Genomic DNA, 23,697 nt, shown 5'->3' with positions numbered 1-23,697 from the left:
CTGTGAGCTTCCACACACACACTAAATGAGTGATAAAATCGAGTAACAGATCACCAAGGAGAGAAAAGGAACATTTCTAACAGTGAAGCAGTAGTCGCCATTAGGCTAAAAATGAGGGTTCATGTCGTCCTGAATCCCTGTCATTCATGTGCCTACCTTTTACTCGGGTCGTGTCCCTTCCAGACGCGCACCCACAGCCACCTTCCACGACAGTAAGCACAACATTGTGCATGTGCATTTTGACGCGACCAGGGGATGGCTGCTGACTTCTGGGACTGACAAAGTGATTAAGGTAAGGTGCCATCTTGTTAAGCTTCCTGTTGTGGGCTCTGTATACAGACTGGAGGATCTGCGGGGCTGCCCGTGAGGTTACCCGTGAGTGTTGTCGAGGGTACACTGCACTCATCGCTCTGGTTTGCGGGATAATCTATTTAGGGTATGGTCTTTAAAAACCAATAATACTAGGAACCTATGGAGATGTACAGTTGTTAAGTGCCTGCAAGGACCTGAGCATTGAAATGTGGGCATGACGACAAATGCTTTTAATCATAGAACTGGGGAGGTGGGGTCGGTTGTGCCCCAGAGGATAGCAAGCAGCGTAGCGTAGGCAACAAGCCATGGGTCTCAGTGAGCAATGCTGTCTCAGAAGACAAGATGGATGGCTCCTGAGGAGCGGTGATTGAGAGCTGTGACTTTCACACACATAAGCACACACCAGACAGGAAGTCGCCTATGAGAAGTCACAAGAGTAACATGAGCAACAGTTCCCAGGATCCACAGAGGGAGGGGCTGCTGGGGAAGCTCTCTGAAGCAGGTGGGCTTGGAAGGCAGGCCTGAATCAGTCACCACATCACACAGGAGCTTTTCCTGCTGAGATGAATACTCCAGGCGTGTTTATCCACGCCTCTGAAGCCACGTGGGTTCACGGCTACAGCAGAGGCCCAGGACAGAGTGGCCGACTCTGGCATTCTGTCCTGTTTTGGGGGCAGGAACAGGACAAAGTTGTTAGAAATGACATCAAGAAAGGTTCAGCCAAACCCTGAGGCCTGAGCCCTTCCTTTTTGATGTCTTAGAGAATTGTTTGGAAGGTTATCTGGGGGGGAGTCTGGAAAAGCATGTCCAGGGTATGTTGGCCCCTCTCCCCCTTGGTGGATCTGGTCTGCCTTTCTGCTTCTGGAACAATGTATAGCTGCCCTTATGTAGAAGTCAGGCTAGTGCTATATATGTTGGTTTGCTAGCCAGGAAGAAAGCAAAGCCCCACTTTGAACTGAGGCCGGTCTAAGTATTGCTCATGCTCAGTACAGTTTCGGCTTAACTCGTCCTTGGCATTTTATTTTCTTTTTTGCAGTTGTGGGATATGACCCCAGTAGTGTCATGATACCTCGCCCAGGGACTAGAAGATGGTTTTCACTAAAGAAACACTTGTTTGAGCCTGAAATCATCACGGGAGAAGCAAAGAATGCAAATGTGAGCAGGAAGAGAGACCAAAGGCTCCGAGTGAATCTGCTCTCCCCGGACTGTGGGGTGAGCTAGTGGAAGAGTGCTCTCGGGGCTCTTCAGCTGTCCTTACCATATAAAAAAGATATTTTTTTATCAAATGGTTTATTCAGCCTGGCTGTGCTGCGTTGTGTTGAGTGCATTGGAAAATCTGTGTGGGGTGTTAAAGCTTCCGTGTTCCGTCCTTCCATTATATTCATTGCTTTCTGGGGGGGGGAGGGGGGGAGAAGAGAAATATCTGTGGAAGGTGTAGTGTCGTATAAAACAGTGTCCACATTTTCTTCACCTCAGCATGTACCAGACAGAGCCTTTCTCTTCCCTTGAGTCTTCCTTCTCTGGCTGCACTCGCCTCTCGCCAGGGTGCGTGATTACAGTTTGTTCCGGTGTTCTGCTTTCGTGGCCAGATAAGAGTTGGAAAACCGTGCGTGTCCACAGCTGGCCTCTTGAGTCACCTGTAGGGAGCAATTGTGCTGTTGGCAGTGCCTGTGACTCCGCTTCCATAGTCTCTTTTGTCCACGCTAGGAAATGCTTTCAGAAACCGCTGTCCCCACCATCAGCCTGGACACTGGTCATGTGACTCAGCCTCACCTAGCAGTGCCTGTGTCTTTCCGAATTCAGTGAGGGCTGCTTGAGCCTTTCACATTTTGGACTTTGGGAATTTTGGTTTTTGGTTTTGTTTTTATAGCTTTCCTTTACTCATAATATGAAAGACAAGCAAAAACGTGCAATCTCCAGAAGTGTCTTGAAGGTGCGTCTTTCTACACAGTGTTGCCTCTACATGTGAACATTTATAGCTTACAGATTAGCGCCCTGCTCTCTTCACCGTTCGGATCCCTTTTAAAACCAGGTACTTAAGCATCTTTATGGGAATGTATACTCTTCTACGAAGTCAGCTGTGATCTAAACAGAGGCATGGAAGAAATGAGCAGGGTTCTCCTAGGGAAATCAGTCCAGCTTGATAAGGTGCAGTCCAAAGGACTCACTTTGGGATATCAAGGTACGTTAAAAGTAGTAGCAAGCCCGTGCCTGGAAAAAGGCCCATCCAGTCACTTCACACATGCCCCGCCCTTGGGAATATCAGTGGGGCTGCCAGGTCGGAGTCTCGTGGGTAAACGGGCTGATTGCTTGCCCCGCCTTTCCATGTCACAACTCGCTGTATCGTCTTCACTTCTGACTTGACAGGTACTTCCTGTCAGGAAGTACGGAAATGAAATTACAGTCCTCCCCTTTTATTTTGGTTCTGTTCCTAGAAAAGCCGTCCCCTTCATCATTGCTTCTCTTTCTGGAGAAGCCGCGGTAGCCAGACACTAGCAGCCCAGAGTGCTTCCTAGGACACAGCGTCCTGGAGTCCCCGCCGCCTGCTCTGGGAAGCAGGGCTGGTGTGCTTCTCCCACAGCCACACCCACAGCCACGCCCCCGGCAGCTGTGATGTGAGAGCAGAACTCTGCACACTCCCCAGAAGTCATCACCACTGTGGTTTAACGGCCCCTTCCATGAAATGCCACCTAGGTGTGTTCTCTGCATGACTGCTCCATCACAGAGCCTTGAAGAGGGACTTGGAGCTAAAATATTCAAATATCGATGATATGGTTGATTGCTAGAATCTCCAGCCTCTTGGCAAGTTGTAGAGGAAATCAGTAATAGAAGAGAGTCTCTGAACGGAAGCATGGCTGCACGTGGGCAAGGAAATACAGTATTAGGAAAGCGGAGACTCGGGCACCCAGCAAGCCTGTGTGGATTTCCGCTCATGTGTGGATGAATTCAGACTCCTGGGAAATGAATTGCCTTCATTAGAACCCTTTACACTCTTGGATGGCTCTACATACCCCTCTAGTCACCTCCCAGCTACAGCGCATCCTGCAGAGTCCCCAGAGGTTGAACCTTCACAGTGATGAAAATCATGGTTGTCCACCACAGATAACCAAGGTCTCCATGGCTCTGCCCACGTGGCTACCGAATCTGTTGAAAGGAATGCATCAGAACAGCTACGTATGCACATAGCAGTGCAGTGTGGATGCTTGTGTCTGCCTGGTGTTCTTGACCCACAGAGACGTGTGTGCTGGCGCTGATAGGTTTCCAAGCATTCTCTGAAAAAGAAGACTTTGTCCATCAGATATGAACACTGGCACGGTGCTTGGCTTGTGTCTCCTCTGAGCAAAAGAATCACAAGTCTGTCTCCCCCTTAGCAAAAAATGATTTTAGAAATAAGTACTTGGAATTTTGTGTCCTTTTATAAAAGGTCAGTCAACATAATGTGTTTCTCATTTAAGTGTTTGAATTATTCATGAAATTACAACATTGGAAGGGAATCTTAAGATCTTGAATGTCCTAGGTTAGGCATACCGGGCTGTTAGATAGAGCCACAGTAAAACAAAAAGAATCTCAAAGAACACCCACGAAACTGACATTTGCTATTACCAATGGCAGCGTGAATAGACAGAAGAAGTGACCCCCTTGCCTGGGGCAGGAAGTCTCTGGAATCAGGTTTGATACTGTTTTGAGAAAATTTGACATAACTTTGGGTGTCTGCCTATGGTTCTGAGTGGAGCCTGTTTATCCAAAGGCAGGTAGTCCTGCATACCCCTGTATGTCATACCCCACCAACCACCCTGGGAACAAAGTTGAATCATACAGTCAGGGCTCTGGAGTTCCCACCGCCCTGCTGGCTAAGGGCTGCTCTACCAAGTCTGGACTTACAACACCCGACCTTGGGAGACACCACCTCAGCATCTCAGAGGTCATGTTTCTAAAGTGTACTGTGGTTTTGTTTAACATCAATCCTTAGAAAGCTTGAATTTCAACTTCAAAGCAAAAAAATAGCTTGGAACTATGTGTCACAGTTGGTTCACAGAAATATTCATTAATAGGGCCTTTGGTTTCGTTTTTTCCTAATATTTAAATATATATATTTGTATATATGTGAGTTTATTCACTAAAATTTATATTTTAAAGCAAAAGAAAAACATTTTTTCAAAGTGCTTTTATTTTTCTTTCCGTTAAAATAACATTAGGGTTCATTTTTGCTGGTGTAAAGGTAGATAGATACTCAGCACCTTCCTGAAGTGACACTTAAGTTAATGGTTTGTCACCTTTTCAAGCTGTAAGTCCTACCAGGGAATGTCTGTGTGTTCTGTGAACTGTAGCTCAGCTTGACAGCCAAGAACCATCCACCAGTCTTCAGGGGATTGGGTCTGCATTTTCACCTTTTAACATTGGATTCCCACCAAGAAGCCTCGGGGCTAGCACGGGCAGCAGTGTGTGTTGCCCGCAGGAGGTCCTCTATTGGACTTCCCACACCAGAGCCTGTTAGCCAAAGGCTTTGAAAAGGAGATCAGATCTCTGCGTGAGGCATGAATTCCACTGGAGTGACTTGTGACTCTGACTCTATGAACGTTGCTTATTACGAGACCAACCTAGCTGTCGCCAGCCGCAGAGCCGACCTCACTCAGGCATCTGAAACCTTTCTGGTCTTTTCCATCTAGGACCTAGTAGGTGTGGTTTTAGAAAAAGATGGTGAACGTGTTTGTCAGTACTATCTCATTTAAGATACCTTAAAGTGTTTACCTTTAGGGGTTGAGAGGATCTGACTGAGGAGACAAAGTGTTTAGGAAATTCAGATTGGTTCAAAAGGTAGGTTTCAAGTCTGATTTAAATATTTATGTTTTTTACTTGGTTCTTTGAGGTGCATGAGAGGGTGATTTTTATTTTTAAAGGGAAAGCAGTTTGAGTATCTACATCTCATTGTTTCGATGGATATGCAGCCTTTCGTTCATAGCATATGTCAGTGTAAGGTCTGGACCAAACACTCACATCACTATTTCCCTTGTTCTGTGTGCGCTTGTGATTTATGCCATTTGCCTTGCATTGTAAGTGGCTTTTTCAAGGTATTGTCGTTTGGGGGAGGGAAACAATCTTACATGGCAAGCATAAAAACTGTTACTTCCTGGACAGCAGGGAAGCTACTCACCTCACCGTCATGCCTGCCCATGCTGCATAGTAACCAGGGACTTGGGCTCTTCCCTTTGCACAGCTGCCACCTGGGGCCTACACCTGGATGTGGTTGCCATAGGCTTGTTACTTTATGGCTATCTTTTTCCAGAAAACTCAGGAACTCGGAGATTAGGCAAGGACTCAGCGAAGCATGTTGTAAAGCCCAAGCCTAGAAGCTGGAACAGGCATCTCATGGTGGCTCTAGCCAAATCCCTCTGGCTCTGTGCTCTGTGCCACGGGATCCCACCAACAAGACCCACCCCTCTTGAGCCTGACCTCCTGATGTGATGAGGTGGTACCGAGTGAGAATACCCTGTGACACTAAGATGACTGTACCCATGCAAATGTTGCTCGACACTGTGAATGTCTCTCTCTCCTGTTTCCCCTGTCCTGTCCTCCAGCCTTCATGTATGTGTATCCTCTGCCAGTGTACGGCTCGCAGAGCAGTGGCCTCTGTGGCTCAGAATAAATGTGCAACATCTGACTTCTGCCTTGGTCCCATCATTGTCAAATGTAGCTGCACAGACCCAACAACTCTCATTGTTTCCACCCTGGTGGGTTCTGACCCGTCAAGGCGGGGTGGGAAGTTTTCAGTTCGCTCTCAGCCTGGCTGTGTAGACCTCAAGAAGAGTCGCCATCGTAGGTAAGTCATTGTTGGCCAGCCTGAGCTCAGCACATGGCTGCAGCTACGTGTTTCTTTTAAATATAGGGTACATTTTCTGTGCACAGGATAATTTCCAAGCAAAGATCAAGAACTTGAGCGTGAACAGAGTCAGGAGCCTCAGTGAAAACCCTTTAGGTCCACCTTATGGAGAAGAAAATAGGTACTAAGAAATAAGGGACCCCTGTGAGGAAAAGCTCAGGAGGGGTGTGACAGGGTGGCCCTACCGCTCAAAAGCCCCTCTCCCTGTCCTGCCTCCCAGCACAGCAGGCCACACAGGTTTCCTCCCACAGGAAGGAACGAGGCAGTAGACAGATGCTTCCAGTCATGCCCTCCTGCTAGTCTGATGTATGCCCTCCAAGCAGGTTTGTGCTGAGAGCTCCTTCCTTCCGTGTTCCCTGCAGTTGAGCCGCGTGGGTATGGCTCCAACTGCATGAGAAACAGCCGAATTTCTTCCACTGTGGAGATGGGGCCCATTCAGTTTACCTTCATCACCAAGAACTTACGCCAGCGGATTCGAAACTCACCAGCTGGTTTTGTTCCAACTCTGAAGTTACAAGAGAAATTGAAATACAGAGGGTTTTTGTTTGTTTGTTGTTTAAAGTGTATAACCCAAAGGCCAGGTGGTTCTTGAAGCTTTACAACCAAGCCTTGTTTAAATTGCCACTGAGAGTGTGTGTTGTCTTCCAGAGACGTGCGCAGCCAAGCAGTATGCAGCCTTCTGCCTGGGTACAGAAGCAGCTGTCCAGCGGATAGCCTGAGGGCTCGGGAGTCCCCTCAAGCTGACAGTGTCCTATCTTATAAAATCAAATAAACGAGGAACATGCGAGGTCCTGGTGCTTTGGGGGCGTCCTTGGGGAAGGAGCCTTATTTTAGGCCTCTCGTCCACACCCCTGGCGTTTTCCTGTTGCTCTTGGCCCTGCACTGGGTGTGGCCTGGCCTATCTTGGTCCCGCGTCAGATTTTCAGTGAACTCCTCTTGTACTGGCCAGATAGCAGCCAGGTCTGGGTGGTATGGGAGGGACATTTGGAGATAGTGCCATTGTCCTAGTACCCCAAGGACACCAAAGGAAAGGGACTGGCTGTGCCGGAGGCCGTGTTCTCTTCAGACCCAGTTCCAACCTGCCAGACCAGGGAATGCTTCCAAAGAGGAGCAAGGTCAGTTGCTGCCCTTGAGTTGCTGTTGTGGCCAGTTGCTGCTCGCACGGGACTTGGTCAGCGTCCCAGACATCCGCCACCTAGGTAGGAACCAGGGGCAGCTCACGTGCTCAGAGGACTCAGCAAGTTCATCAAGATAAACGAGAAAGGGATCAAGATGAAGGCTCAGTCACATCCAAAAGCTCAGCCAGAACAGCTGAAGGAATCACCTCCCTAGGGATTACTGTAGGCCCAGTAAGCAGAGGAGAAAGTCCCGTCCCCAGGTGACCTGGCCAGGTGGGCCCCATTAAGGCCAAGTTGCTGTCCCAACCCTTCATCGCCTGCTTCATTACCAAGAAGGAAGGCGCCGTGAAGAAAGCAACCACTGAGCAGTGAGGTTTCTGCAGATGGGCCGAGGGAGTGTCCATCTCTTAGCCTGGCAGGGAGCCCTGGCATCTCACCTGGGAGGAGGAGGTGTGTCTGCAAAGAAAGGGTTTGTTTTTAATAGTTTGACTTCTTAATGCCAAAAAGTATCAAACAAGCAAACAAATGAAGTGGGGCCTTAAAGCATTTTCTATTTAAAAGTAGCACATGTGTAAGCTGTTCAGAACTGATTCCAGGAAGCCTTTCTCTGAAGGCCCTGAGTGTGGCTGGGCTGAAAATACATGTCAGAGCTGGGAATGTGATGGGTCCCCGTGTCCCCCAGGTTTCTGGGCACCTGTTCCTGGATCACCCCACACCTCAAAGATCACCCCTCTTTCTGCAGCTGCTAGTGGCGTGCCCATGCTCCCCAAGTAACCCCAATAAACGCATTGGCTTCGCCCTCGGCCCCTCCATTAGCCATCTCTCCCTGCTGTCCTAGCCACTCTCAGATTCTGGCCTTGGGCTTCATCAACTGTTGGGGTTTACTTCTTTTTAGGAAAGAGCTCCCTCATCTCCCCTGCATCTCGTCTGCATTTCTGGCCCATAGCTAGAGGCAACACTCACCTGCTGTCTGCCCTGCCTGTCCCTGTCCCACCGGTGCCCTTAGCACCCTGTTTGTATGAGGGACCCAGCAACACTCACTGCCAGCTCTCTGTGTTCCCATTGGACCCCAGAGCAGCATCTCCAAGGGAAGCGTGTTGGGGAACAAAGCAGATCCCTCAAGAAGCCAGGGGTAGCCAGGCCCCACAGAGGTCTCAGGGTTTTAGAGAGAGTTCATCTAATCCAAGGTGGGCCCTCATTTTTTAAATTACAAATAAAAGAAAAACGTTTGTTACGGAAACTTAAGCTGTGTTGAGTTTTAAAAAAGGAATCTGGAACATTCTACTGGACTCCTGAGACCACACAGGTGACCACTACTGGGGTCCACTCAGCCTTCTAGGGCCCTGGGTCAGGCAGGCACTGGTCTGTGCCTCCTCTCTCTCGTGGGGCCAATACATGGCCACCTGCACAGTAACTCAGACATCAGATCCCAGCAGTGGCCTTTGTAGATACAGAATATGTAGATACGAGTTTAATGTTGACATGTTCAGGACGGTAAACTTCCAGTTTAAGAAGCTGGGATCCCGGACAGGAGAGACAGTATTTTTTCCACAAAGAAAGAAGAATTGAGAAACTCAGAGTCTCAACCCCCGCCCCCATAGCTTCAATGTCATGTGACTTTCCTAGAAAACCGCCTTCTGTTCACCCCACATAAAGAGGGTAACAGCGCACCAGAGAAACGAGCCCATCCAAACCTAGTGAACCGGTGAGTTTAGTGGCATTACATGTAGGAGCGTGAGAACTTATTGGTAGCTATACCACAGAGGTGCTCCCGCACCCCATAATTATTGACTGATCTTGGAGACTGGGGGAAGCTCAGGCGATGTTAATGGAGCCAATCGTATGAGAGTCTCATGTAATTAATCACACCTGCTCTGATTTCCTTCCATGCCGTTTCATGCCCGGAGGACAGAGCTCACACATAGTCTCCCTGATAGCCAGGAATGTCCTTTTTGTGCACATGACAGGATGCTGTCACTATCCTAGTCTGGCAACCCCCTAAACTGGTTGTGGAGTCATTTTCTCCCCGTTGACACCCTGAAAGGAGGAGAAAGTCATGTGAGTCCCCAGAGTCACAAGACCTGGCCCCAAGGTCAGAAAGGCAGCAGGACCTGCTGGAGAGAAGACTCCTGCCAGGCGAGCTGCTAACAAGGCTTGCAGGGAGCTCCAGGGGTAGGTTCTGTGTCTTTACCCAGGCTAGGCTGGGCTTTTGGGTCATGTGGCTGTCTGAGTCTCCCATGCCCCCGTGAGTAATTCCAATAGACTCGTTTCTTTGGGCTGTGGTGCACGGATGTCCCTCCCCAGGAAAAGTCACACCACCAGGTCTCTGGGATGCAGCCAGCACCAATGTATATGCCTTTTCCTAGAGGAATGTGGTTGGAGCAGAAAGGAGATCCTAGGACCTGGGTGTACTGTTTAGAATCTGATACCTGGCTGGGACTGGCGACTCTCACCTATAACCCCAGCACTCAGAGAAGTCTACAGTAGAAGGCTTATTGATCTGTGGCCAGCCCGGTTGTCTATTGACACCCACCTCAAAAAATAACATGACCTCAGATGTCTTTATTTATTGGTATGGTACAGACAGCTTTTTTTTGCCCTGCACGTTTATCATGACAAGGAGAGCAAGGGCAAATGGATTTCCTCTGTGCTGGAATTTCATGGTCAGTAACCCATTTCCATTTACCAATGCTGTAGTGAGCAGCTTCATTTCCCATAGCTTCATCCCTTGGCGTTAAATCTGCCAACACACGTTGACTGGCGACACTTATACCTGGAGTGTGTTCAAGAGTCTCCAGAGCTGTGGCAATAGCCTCTGGGTGGGCATGGCCTCTTGTGCCTCAGTCCCCTCGTTTGCTAACAATGTGGTGGCAAACAGTACCCAGATGTCTGGTATATTCACGTGCCCACTGAGGGCTTGCGTTTCCCACTTTGCAGAGGTGCAGAGCATCCCCTCCTCTTCCGGGTCATCCCAACTCTCATTTCCTCTGTGCACCTGTAATTTCCCAAATCCTAGGTGCTGTTGAGGTGACTTGGACCTTTCCCCCATTATCTACCTTATGCAGTCCCTTCTACCCTGAAAATCACCATGCCGGTAGGCCACGACCTCATGGTGATGCACAGATTAATGGAGATGGGTCAGTTTAGGATACATGAGCGAGCTAGAAATACGCTAAAGAAATTGGCCAAGCAGTGATTTAAATAATATAATTTCTGTGTGATTATTTAGGGACTCTGGGCACCCAGGAAACAAATGAGCAGCCTCCTACTACACACTGGAGTGTCAGATCTGCACCGAGACCAGAGAGTTTTCTCTCTTGACCAGGAGTTTCCCCCAAATGGGCCTCTACCACTAATTTAATATTTCTCTCTGAGAAGGTAACCCTGAAGTAATTGAGGAACCAGATGGAGGATCAGAGCCCCAAGCACTTCTGGCATCTCTGGCCTTGGCAAAGAGAAAGTCACCGAGAGGCCCGGGAACAGTGCTTGCTTTTAGCTAAGGAAAAAACCTGGTTTCTTTGGAGTCTTTTTACCCTAAGTTAGCCAGTTTCCACCTCCTGTTCTTCTTAGCTCTCCCTTTGAAGAGGCAGTCCTAAATATTATCATAGAGTTGGGGTGATGGCCCACCTGCCTTCACCTAGCTGAATAGAGACGTTGGGCCTGGCAGTCAGGATACCCTTCCATGAGCCTATTTAAAAAGAAAAAACCCCAAGTGCATCAGTAGTATACCCTCTAGATGGGGGTGAGGGAGGAAGTCCCCAAGTGGTGTCCGAAAAGAGATGTGAGGGAGAAATAAAGGCAAGAGTTGTGAGCATTACAATGTAGCAGCAGGCTGCTTGTTCATCCTGGCCTCCCAGACAGAAATAATCACACAGAAACTGTATTTTTTAAAACACTGCTTGGCCCATTAGCTCAAACTTCTTATTGGCTGACTCTTACATCTTAATTTAACCCATTTCTATTAATCAGTGTGTCGCTAGGTGGCTATGGCTTACCTACTAAGATTTCATCTGTCTCCAGCAGGGCTCCATCACATCTCTCTGACTCCGTCTCCTTTCCTCCAGCATTCTGTTTAGTTCCCCCCCCCACCCAGCTCTGTTCCCCTATAGTCCTGCTATAGGCCCAAAGCAGTTCCTTTATTCATTAATGGTAATCACAGCATACGGAGGGAAATCCCACATCATTACAAGGCCTGGGGAAGGAACCAGGTGGAGGGCATATTTTAAATTATCGTGTTTTTATGCATATGGGTATTTTTTCTGCATGTATATCCATGCATCACATGTATGCCTGGCGCCCTGTAGAGGCCAGAAGAGACTGTCAGCTCCATGGGACTGGAGTTACAGACAGTTGTGATCTGTCATGTGGGTTCTGGGAATTGAAGCCAGATCCTCTGGAAAAGCATCCTGTATGTACCCTTAACCATGGAGTCATCTATTCAACCTCCAGAGTACATTGTTTTAAATTTCCAAATAAAAGCCCATTAGAATCTCTTGATGGACTCACAGGGGTTTCTGTGGGTTTCTCTTTGTTCCTCTTGGGTTTCAAAACCAGACTCTAGCATGATGAACCCAGGATCTTGTTTCAAGCACTATGGTAGCTGTCGGAATGGCTGGAAACAGTGTGAGGTCCCTCCCACATGACTGCTGGAGAAAGAGAAGAAACTTAGCCATCATTTGATATTTAGGTTAAGCCATAGTGGGCTTGTCTCTCTTGGCTGCAGGTAAGTGCTACAGTGTTGAATTGAGCCAAGGTCATGATATCAGGGTCTGGGAAGCATCTCCCTTACCAAGAAGAAGATTTCTGGAGAAAAATCGTTTTCTAAACAGTACCTCATGTGGATTTAAGTCTCACGTCTGGGAGTATGATTCCCCTGAACTGTTAAAAGACTACGGATCATTGTAGTCTTTGTTCTATTTTCCTGTTAGGTATTTAAAACCATGAAAGTAGCCAGATTTATTTTTGTTTGTTTGTTTTTACTGTCAAAGCCACTTGAGAATCTGGTCCTGAGGGATCACTTGGGCTTGGAAAGAATCCCTGTCTCTTCTACCCTTTTATGGCCTGTTCCATCTGTGTGGGGACAAATTAAGTACCTTGCTTAATTATGGCTTCACTTGGAAACATGGAGGAAATTTGTTTCTGTGTTGTTCCTCCTCTTTGTAGACTAGACACAGGCTAGAGTCTGCCAGGTGAGGCTCCCGTGGCTCCCTGAACAAGGGAACAAGTGACCTTGTCACCATTGTAGAACATTTTGAGAGGAGCCCCCACAGACCCCTGGGACATAGTTGACCTAGGAAATCACTGAACAAAATATTGTTCCTTTAAATCCCTCTGCCCACATTAAAGCAAGTTACAAAGGTCTGAGTCAATAATGTGAAAAATAAGATGTAGATATTATATTTAATTAATATATGTTAAAATCTCTGAGACTGAAGTCTAATAACACCAAACCTCTACTTAAATATCTACATTTGGTAATGATTACAAAGATTGGCTTAAAGAATAAAAGCATATATCCAATCAAGGTTTGTCTAAAAACATTCAGTTTTGGCAGACAGAGGGTCCCCCTAGTTCTTTCTCACTGCCGCTCTCAGCCCATCTAGCCCATCTATATTTGTGACACCCCCTGACTGACCGGCAGAACCACTCTCCACAAGGGATGCCAGTGGCCACACCAGGCTGGGACTCAGGGCGGCAACCTTTATTACCCTTCCTGTCCTCCGTTCCCGTCTCTCCACACATTCTCTCAGTCCTGCTGCAGCCTGCCTGCAGAAGCCCATGTGTCCAGCTCTCCTCCTTCCCCTAGGGACTCTACTTCTTGATCCAGCCCCAGGGTCCCCTAGTTCTTTCCTGTCACCCCTTCCAGTCTTGCCTTCCACCTCATCTCCAGTCCTCTGTGACAATTGGTCACCCACAGACACATTCTCTATCAGGATCCCCACAGGCACACTAGGATAGGACCCAGAGTGGGCAACAGCAACCAAGGAACAGAACACCACCCAACAGAGGAGACCACAGATATCTATGTCGAGAACATCATGATTATCATGACTTCAAACTCCAGGTGCCTAGATCTCATCACAAAAACATCCATGAAAAGCCAAGGCAACATGGCTCTTCCAGAAGGGTAGCAGGTGCATCGTCTGTCATAGACCCTGTGAAAAGCTATTAGCAGATGCACAAGATAAGGACCTCAAAGTATCAATTATGAGTGTGTCCAAAGACCTTAGAGAAGATATGAATAAAGGCCTTAAAGACCGTGAAAACGATTCAGTATGTGAAAGTAGAATTTAACAAAAAAGTAGAATCACTGAAGAAAACCCAAACTTAAATAAAACTAGAAATGAAAAAAATCAGGATGTAAAACGAAGACCTCATTGGTAAGCCTCATCAACAGATTAAAAGACAAAAGAGAGAATTTCAAGTCTTGAAGAAAAGGTAGAAGTAGATAGCTCAGTTATAGAGAATGTTAAATCTGAAGAATTCCAAGCACAAAACATGCAGGAAATCTGGGACACTATGGGAAGACAAAACCTACAAATAATAGAAGAAGAAGAAAACAAGGTCTAAGACACAGCAAATATTTTTTTAAATGTGTAGTCCAGGCTGGCCTCAAAGTCATGATCCTCCTGCCTCTGCTTTCTTCAGCAAATCCTACCAGGGTGAGCCACCACAACCATCTGTACAGCAAATATTTTTAACAAAATTATAGAAAAAAATTTCCCCAATCTAAAGAAGGTTGTGTCTATCAAGGTACAAAAGCATACATAGCACACAACTAGACAGAACCAGAAAAGAAATCCCCCACAGCACAAAATAGCCAAAACACTAAAGTTACAGGACAAAGAGCATTAGAAGACCTGCAAGGGAGAAAGATCAATAACATATGAAGGCAGGCCCATAGAATAACCCCTGACTTTTCAATGGAGTCTGAAAGTCAGAAGGATATATGTTCTACATCTCTGAAAGCAAAACTGCTGACCCAGACTACTACACCCAGCAAAGCTATGAATCACAGTTGACAGATAAAGAAAATCATTTCACAATAAAAACCAACTGTATAGTAGCTGCCCACCAATGCAGTTCTTCAGAAGGTACTAGAAGGAAAGTTTCAGTCTGAAGAGAAGGTTAACTACACCCAAGGGGACACAAGGAATAAACAATCCCACAAAATAAAATGTCAGGAATCAATACACACTACTTACTAATAACAATGTTAATGGTCTCAATTTCAATAAAGAGACACAGACTAACAGATAAGATTATAAAACAAGCTTGGCGTTGGTGACACACGCCTTTAATCCCAGCACTCGGGAGGCAGAGGCAGGTGGATCTCTGTGAGTTCGAGGCCAGCCTGGTCTACAAGAGCTAGTTCCAGGACAGGCTACAAAGCTACAGAGAAACCCTGTCTCAAAAAACAAAGCAAAACATATATATATCCATCTTTTTGCTAACCAAGAAACGGACCACATCATCAAGGTCAGACATCACATCAGGTGAAAAGAATGGAAAAGGATATTCCAAACAACTGATCCCAAGAAGCAGGCAGGCATAGCTGTTTTAATATCTGACCAAATAAACATCAAATCAAGAGTGATCAGAAGAGACAGGGAAGGACACTACATACTCATCAAAGGAAAAATCCACCAAGAGGACTCTGTAATTCTTAACGTTTATGCGCCAAACACGAGGGCACCCACGTTCATAAAAAGAACAATACTGTAGCTAAAAATCACACGTTGACCTTGACGCAGTGATGTGGGTGATATCAGGACACCACTCTCAGCAATACACAAGTCATCCAGACAAAAGGTAAACGAAGTACTCGAGCTGATGTCATGAATCAAATGAACCTAACAGGCATCTACAGGACGTTCCACCCAAACACCAAAAGCTGACCACACCTTAGGACACACACAAGCCTCATGGAAGAAAATTGAAATAATGTCCTACATCCTATCTAACCACCCTTGTTTAAAGCAGGGTATCAGCTACAGAAACAGCAGAGTATACAAACTCATGGAAACTGAGCAACTCACTGCTGATGAAAATTCATTCGAGACAGATATCAAGAAAGAAATTTAAAACTTTTTAAGAGTTGAATTAAAGTGAAAAGACAACATTTTCAAACCTATGGGACACCATGAAGGCCATTCTTAAGAGGCAAGTTCTTAGCACTAAGGGCCTACATAACAATTAGAGAGATATCATATTTGTAACTTAATGACACTCCTGGAAACTCTAGAAAAACAAGAAGAAACAATACCCAAAATAATCAAATTTGGGGCTAAAAATCAGCGAAATAGCAAAAACAACTAAAATATGACAATGCAAAGAATCAATGAAATGAAGACATTAAAACCATAACTTAAAGAGACCTCATGAAGCTGAAAAACGATATAGCCAAGGACACCATTATTTGAGCAAAGTGGCGACCTAGATGGGACAAACACTTTACCTGTTGTACATCTGATAAAGGATTATTATCTAGAATATATAAGGAACTAAAATAAATAAATAAAAACCTGCACAGAAGAAAACAAATAGCCCAATTAAAAAGGGGGATACACAATTAAAAACAGAGTTCCCAAAAGATGAAATTCAGATGGCTGAGAAAAATGTTCAATATCCTTAGCCATCAGGGAAAGGCAAATTACAACTACTTGCAGACTTCATTTTATCCCAGTCGGAATGGCCAAGATCAACAAAACAAACAGCAGTTCATGCTGATGAGGATGCACGGTCAGAACAGGTATCCATTGCTGGTGGGAGTGCCAACTTGTGCAGCTACTATGGAGCTTTCTCAAAAAGCTGAAAGCCAGTCTACCACAAGGTCTAGCTGTACAACCCTTGGACATATACTCAAAGGACTCGACACCCTGCTACAGAGACACTTGCCGATCCGTGTCCACTGCTGCTCTATTCATAATAGCCCGAAATTCGAAACAACCTAGATGTGCATCAACTCACGAGTGGATAATGAAAATGCAGTACATTTACACAATGTTATTATGTAAAAATGGAATCATCATGAGTGAAGTAACCCATACTCCAAAGACAAATAGTGTATGGTTTCTCTTGTATTATGGATGGTAGCTTTCGAGCTTAAATGTATTTCAATCCGAGAAGGCTTACAGGTATTATGTATTATCAAACTTCTGAATGTCTGTCTTGAGTTCTGTCACTTATTTGTTTGTTTGATTGCTTGTGGCGGAATCATTGTAGCCCAAGCTCCCCTTGCACCTGCAGGGTCTTGGCTTTGAAATGCTGATATTCCTGACTCTATCTCATGTTCTAGAATTACAAGCCTGCCTGCACTGCCACGCCAGCAAATACTCCGATTTATAAATGGAAAGAAAATGTATTTCAATCCAATTAACCACAGAGGTTAGGTACCTAGTAAGGGACCAGAGGGAATGAGGGGGGGGGGAATCTTCCAAGGAAAGGGAAATAGAGAAGAGGAGGAAGTAGGGTGGGAGGATTAAGTGCGGGAGAATGATGGAGGTCAGGTTAAAAGAGGGATGTGGGGAGGAAATAACGGTAGAGATCTTTTGAAAAGCAATATGGAAGCCTACTACTAGTAGTCAGGGTTCCCCAGAGGACCAGAACTGATGGAATAAATGTACTGGTAAGATTAATATATATTCATAGTCATTGGATAAATATATTCTGTGAGTATGAATGTTAAATAAATATATTCTACGAATAAGAACTTAATATAATTATTGAATATGACTATTAACTGAATATATTTAATGAATGTGACTATATGTTCATATTCATCCTATCACTATATCATATCTAGTCACACCTATAAGCATCATAGGCCATTGCCAAGGCTTTTGGTTACGCGCCACCATCTGGTGACAGGATCTTACTGCTGAAGACAACACTTACTAAACGTCATTGAACATGGAGAAGTCAAGCTGGTGCCCCACTAGCAGCTTCATCCCTCCTGACCAGCGATGATGCTCTATGTTACTCTCCACGTTACTGGAGGAGAAAGTAATCAATATCACCCAACTACAAACTGTGACCTGTGACAGCCACCTGCCTGGCATGCTGCTGCTATAGAGGCACAAATGTGATGGGACGAGCGATCCACTTTCTGATTCGGCCCACTCCTTGAGGTGGAGCTCATATCTGACCCTGATAAAGGGGCCAAAAGCCTGAGCCTAGATCAGTGCTGGCACTGGGGGAAAACCTGATACTATTATTCTGCTAAAGGAACGACATTCTGTAATACCCGCAGACCAGTGCCTCTCAACTCTCACCAGAGAAGCTTCTTCTTGCAGTAGATGGGAACTAACACCGAGACCTCTAATGGACAGTGTGCAGAAAGCGAGAGACCTTGGAGCACCCAGTCCTAAATGGGGTGTTTCATCAAGCCCTTCCCTCACCGCAGCTTCATGCACCCCCGTTACCAGATCTGCACCCAGCTCGGTGCCGGAGGTGAAGCAAGACCTGATTGGAGTCCTGGCTCTAGGACATGGAGCAGAGTCACTACAGTCAGTCTACACTGCTTTTTTATTTCAGTGCTGTGGATTGAAGCCAGGGCTGTATGCATGCTAGGCAAGTGCCCTACTACCAAGCTACACCTTCAGCTCCTTACAGAGCAAGAACTTTGGCCTAAGTTCATCACTTATGGAAGAGAACTCATAGCCAGCCAGAGTACCACAGGGTGCTGAAATGAAAACGTGTATGTATGTATGTATGTATGTATGTATGTATGTATATGTATATATATATATATGTTTTATACACACACACATATATAACCTACAATGCCTGGAAGACCACTGGGAAGTCAGTTGTCATGCATTGCTGTCTTCTCTGTTCTTGTGAGATCTACCCTCTGCCTAAACCAGCCGTTCTCAACCTCCCTAATGCGGCAACCATACAGTTCATGTTTTTGGTGACCCCAACCATAAATTATTTTCATGACTACTTCATAACTGTAATTTTGCTACTGTTATGAATTGTAATGTAAATATCTGTGTTTTTTGATAGTCTTAGGCGACCCCTGTGAAATAGTAGTTCAACCCCCACAGGGGTTGACCCCCAGCACTTAACTGCCCAGGTCCAGGTTAGTTCTAGAGGTGTCTGCCTTCTTCATACTTCCCGATTTTCAGCCTTGATCTCTGCTGGTGGTCAGCCTGCTCTGTATGCATGTCCATGTTTGCTGCTCGTTGGTTCCTCTGAGGTTGCGTCTGAGAGAATCAGAAGGGTCTTGCCTTCTCAGCCTGCTCTGACGGAACACCGTGAATGACACCTCAGAGGAAAGGAAGTGAAGACAGTAGAAGGCCATCTCTCTCTGCTGGGCGTCCCTCTCCCCTGAGAGCAGACCCCAGTGTAGTGAGTTCACAGTCCTTCCCCTCCCTACAAGGGGGTTTCCCCACTTCATTCCCTGCCTCCTCCATGGAAACATGCCTGCCTTAGTTCAGATGCTTATAGAGTCCCGAAGGAGGATTAGCTGGATTGTTCTTCCGGCTAGACCTTCCAGTCTAGCACACAGAGAGGCAGCCTTGATGCTGGCAACAGCCTCCTGGAACTTGTCAAGTCCCTCTTTTCCCAAATGCAGACCAGGCATTGTGGCTCACGCTTGTAATCTCAGTACTCGTGAAACTGAGGCAGGTGTGTTGTGGGTTCCAGGATGGCCTGGTGCACATGGTGAAATCCCATCTTTAAAAAAAATATTTTTTTAATTAGAAGATTTCAATCCAAAGTCCACCAAGGGCCCTTCCCACCCTTCAGAGCGGTGGCAGCATGCTTCTCGTTTGAATTATTAGTGTTGTGATTTTGGTGCTGCACATCCAGTTTATAGCAACAGACACCTACCCAAGTCTTTACTCTGGACCAGGGGCTGTGTCTGTCCCATGTAGCATTAACCCCCACAGGTAGAGTGGAGTGAGCCCAGGATGCCACCTGATCTGCCAATGAAACCCTCCCCTAAGTGTAGAAATGAGACCAGTGGACGGGCACACCAACAGCTGCATTTGACCCTGTGAATGGAAGGAATGAGCTAGGCTGTTGATAAGAGTCACTGGACAGCAGTTACAGAGAGGCAAAGTTTACCTCAGTTTCCGGCAGCCCTCTGTGCTGGCGCAGACACCAGCTCTGCTTCTGTGTTCTCCAAGGCTACCTGGTTACCTCATGCTGATAGCTTGTTTGAGTAGGTTTCTGTTCCTCATAAACAGTCTCTAGGGCACTCATAAGTTACGGGAAGTCCTGAAGTCCTTCTGGGATAGTCAACTAACTTTCAAAATAACAATGTTTCACTGGTGCGGGGCAATTCTGTATTCTGTCAATTATGTTTTAAATAAACACTGGTTGGCCAGTAGCCAGGCAGGAAATATAGGCGGGACAACCAGACAGGAAGTAGAGGTGGGGAAATGAGAACAGGAGAATTCTGGGAAGGAGGAAGCCCATTCCTTCGCAGTCCTGTACAGACACCAAAGAAGGAAGATGTGACCTGCCCTGCTGAAAAAGGTACCAAGCCATGTGGCTAACATAGATAAGAATAATGGGAATAATGGGTTGATATAAGTTATAAGAGTTAGCAAGAAGCCTGAGCTAATGGGCCAATCAGTTTATAACTTATGGAGATCTCTGTGTGATTTTCTTTGGGGCCTACCAGCTATGGGAACTGGGCAGGACAGAAACCCCCAACAAGCAGGCCCTCATGTTACAAATCCCAGCACTGGGGAGGCAGAGGCAGGCAGATCTCTGTGAGTTCAAGGTCAACCTAGTTTACAGAATGAGTTCTAGGACATCCAAAGCTATGACACAGAGAAACCCTGTCTCAAAAAAAAAAAAAAACCCAAAAACAACCAAACAGAATGTTTCTCTGGAAAGATATGGGCCAGCCATGGCTGGAATGGTAATGAGTGGTTTCTGTCATTATTTTCCAGGAGCTTCTTTCCACTGAGACGCTTACCCAGTATTGGGACAGTCAGGAATTTGATGGGGAGGGGGATGAAGCAATGATAAGGGTACAGACTCTCAGGGGAGGGCAGGCCTGGGATGGGGAAGGTACTGTCAGCTATTGGGAAATTTGCCCAAGATTAATCTTGCTCCTAGTAACAGGGGAAATCGTTCATCAGCATGGCATATATTATAAAAATACTAATCAGTATTTCTAATGTACGCGATTCCTCCCAAGAAAGTCACTATCTCAATGGAGGCTCATTACACGGAGATTTGGGAGTGGAATTTATGGTGGATACAGTCTTGTAAATACAGCAGCGAGGACTTTTATTGCATGGATACATGCCTTGGAGCAAATCTCTCTCAATAAACTAATTAAGGAAGGATGTAAAACCATGCTCTGGGAACGGTAATGGAGAGATGCCATGTTCTTAAAGCATCACTAAAATAGGCGAATCTAAAGATGATTAAACTGCAGTGTCTCGGGTGTGATCACCTGTAACAGCACTGAAGGTAACCGTCGGATGGAAAGTACGAATTGCAGGTTGTCTGGCTAGTTTTCTGTCAACTTGACACAAGCTACAGTTATCCGAATGGAGGGAGCCTCAGTTGAGAAAACGTCCCACACGTTCCGACTGTAAGGCATTTTCTTAATTAGTGATTGATGGGGGAGGGCCTAGTCCATTGTAGGTGATGTCATCCCAGGGCTGGTGGTCCTGGGTTCTATAAGAAAGCAGACTGAGCAAGCCATAAGGAGCAAGCCAGGAAGCGGCACTCCTCCACGGCCTCTGCATCAGGTCCTGCCTCCAGGTCCTGGCCTGTCTGAGTTCCTGCCCTGGCTTTTTTTTTAATGACAGTGCTGTGGAAGAGTTAGCCAAATAAACCCTTTCCTCCCCAAGCTAGTGTGGTCATGGTGTTTTATCACAGTAAAGGTAAACCTAACTAAGACACAGTTTTTACAAAGAGCATAGGAAAACTGATTCTCTTTTCCTTAGATACCTACCGGGGCCTGGGATGTAGCTCTGCAGTAGAAAGCACTTTTCTAACTTGCACAAAGCCTTGAGTTCAATTCTCTGTATAGCAAAATGAAGAGCACGCCTTTAAAAAGACAGCGAGGTGACTCGGAGGGTAAAAACACTCACCTGGGGACCTGATCCCATCCCTGGGACCCCCAGAGTGGAAGAGTGAATGATTCCCAAAAGTTGTCCTCTGACCTTACACACACACGTGATGGTGCACACACATAGGCACGCGCACATAAATTATTTAATAAACAAGTGAGCAGAGTGATTTGAAATTTTTGATTAAAACAAAAGACCTTTAGGGCTGGAGAGATGGCTCGGCAGTTAAAAACACTAGCTGTTCCTCCAGAGGGCCCGGGTTAAATTCCCAACACCCATAGGGTAGCTCACAACTGTCTGCAACTCCAGTTCTAGGAGATCTGACACCCTCACATAGATATACATGCAAGCAAAATACCAATAAAATAAACAAGCTAAAAAACAAAAACCAAAATGTTTAAAGCCACCTTGAATTAAAATTATGGGGCGGGCAAGATGGCCCAGCAGATGAAGAAGCTTCATAAACCTGACGGCCTGGGTTTGATCCTGAGTCCCTCAAGGGAAGAAGACAAATTGTCCTCTGACCTCCATGCATGTACTTGTTCACACTCACTCATGTGCACACACACACACTCATGTGCACACACACACACAAATTAAAAAGGTTTAGATAAAAATTTAAAATTTTACTTGACTTTTAAAGGCCAATTTGATTATTGGCCAATGGGTTAAATACTCTGCACCTTGTACCGTGTACCCGGAAACACTGCTGTCCTTCCTTTCCTGGGCAGATGCTGGTGTTGAGTCAGAAAGACAGGCTGCTGCACAGGCTAATACCATCTGGAGAGCTCGGGCACTCACCTGCTAACCTTCTACATTATACTCAGGTGATTCCAAAGCCAGTGGGGTGGAGTCTCACTAGAAAGTCTATCCAGAGACGCCAGCTTGCTGTTGGGGTTCTGGAAGTGGTAGAGGAAGAGTTGGGGTCCTCCCATCTCACCCTCAGCTCCAACACTCCCTTATCCAGTTCCATCCACTCCACACATATTTATCAATGGCCAGCAAGTGGGCTCATTGCTGGGCAGCACCCACAGCATCAGGGCAGCAGACAGCCAACCTCCACCTCCACCGGAGGCCATGGCCAAGCTGAAGTAGTGCAAGCTACTGTGGACACAGGTGGGGCACGGTGGCTCGTGCAGCGTGAAATGACCTTTCAGCTAAGTCCTAGGAGGGAGGCAAGAAGAAGCAGATGGAAGGCTAGAGTGTGGGGAGGGAGAGTTCAACCATGGAGCGCCTCTTAGTGGGCAAAGCAGGAAGTTCCAGGGACAGTACAAATTACAGTCAACTTGTACAACACAAGAGACAAGCTGAAGCAATGAAGTGTGTGTGTGTGTGTGTGTGTGTGTGTGTGTGTGGTGGGACTGCTGGGCGAAGGCCCAGTCCACATTGGGAAGTGCCACCCCTAGAAAGGTGGTACTGAGTGGCAGAGTAAAGCCAGGTAGGAAATCTAAACAGAGATGTATATAGAGAGTAGGCTAAGTCAAAGAGATGCCATGAAGCTGCCCAAGAAGAAAGACACCACAATCTTACTAATAAGCCACAGCCTTGTGGTGATACACAGATGAATAGAAATGGATTAATTTAAGATGTAAGAGCTAGTTAGGAATATGCCTGAACCATTGACCAAACAATGTTGTAATTAATATAGTTTCTGTGTGATTATTTGGGTCTTGGCAGCTAGGAATCAACCACACAGTCTCTGTTTACATCTCACAGTGCCGAGCCTTAGCTGATCTCCGTAACCTCTTCATGCCTTCAAAATCAGCACCACATGGGTTACTCTCCCAGCAAGAGAAGCCTCTGTATAGGGTGGCTTCTCTCGTCCAGAAGATTTCACTCCAATGATGCTGGGCTTTTCTTAATCACAGCTGACTCTTCATCCTCAGCTGACCAGAACACAGATTCTTAACCATGAGAGGCCCCAGTAGAGCCTGTAAGGTGCTCCCAACCCTGCCTCTGAAACTTCACCCTCAGGCCTCTTTCCTCTGCACTGCTCCCAGCTTTATCTCCCAGAGCCCCACAGGAGCTCATTAAGCTCCACCACGCAGCAGCTTTCTAAGCCCAGAGTTCTAAATCCCTTCAAAGCTCTCCCATGACAACAGGGTCAGGTCTGCCTCCACATTTATCTACTCTCTGGTACCAATTTCTGTCTTAGTCTAACTTTCCGTGGTTGTGGTAAAGATCATGACTGACAGCAGTTTGGCTAGGGAGGGATGTATCATCTCCCCTCACAGGTTACAGACCCTGATGAAGAGGAACCTGGAGTCAGAAACTGAGACAGAGACTGTGGGGGAACACTGCTTACTGGCTTGCTACCCTTGTTCTCCATTTTTACACCTCT

The 23,697-nt window shown here is 46.3% G+C and overlaps 1 protein-coding gene across 1 annotated transcript in view; it reads left to right on the top strand.

Annotated features, from left to right (window-relative positions):
- The window catches only part of Wdfy2 (WD repeat and FYVE domain containing 2), a 135,668-nt gene extending 129,697 nt beyond the window's left edge, over positions 1 to 5,971 (top strand). Inside the window, exons 11-12 of the mRNA XM_038310175.1 lie at positions 184 to 292; positions 1,349 to 5,971. Of these exons, the coding sequence (XP_038166103.1) occupies positions 184 to 292; positions 1,349 to 1,378 (139 nt within the window). The 3' untranslated portion in view covers positions 1,379 to 5,971. The remainder of the gene's footprint in view (positions 1 to 183; positions 293 to 1,348) is intronic.
- The last annotated feature ends 17,726 nt before the right edge of the window (positions 5,972 to 23,697 follow it).

The sequence above is a fragment of the Arvicola amphibius genome, chromosome 13 (assembly GCF_903992535.2).
Source record: "Arvicola amphibius chromosome 13, mArvAmp1.2, whole genome shotgun sequence".
NCBI classification, from domain to species: domain Eukaryota; kingdom Metazoa; phylum Chordata; class Mammalia; order Rodentia; family Cricetidae; genus Arvicola; species Arvicola amphibius.
The sequence above is the reverse complement of the archived record's forward strand: the minus strand, read 5'-3'. Positions and strand labels throughout refer to the sequence as shown.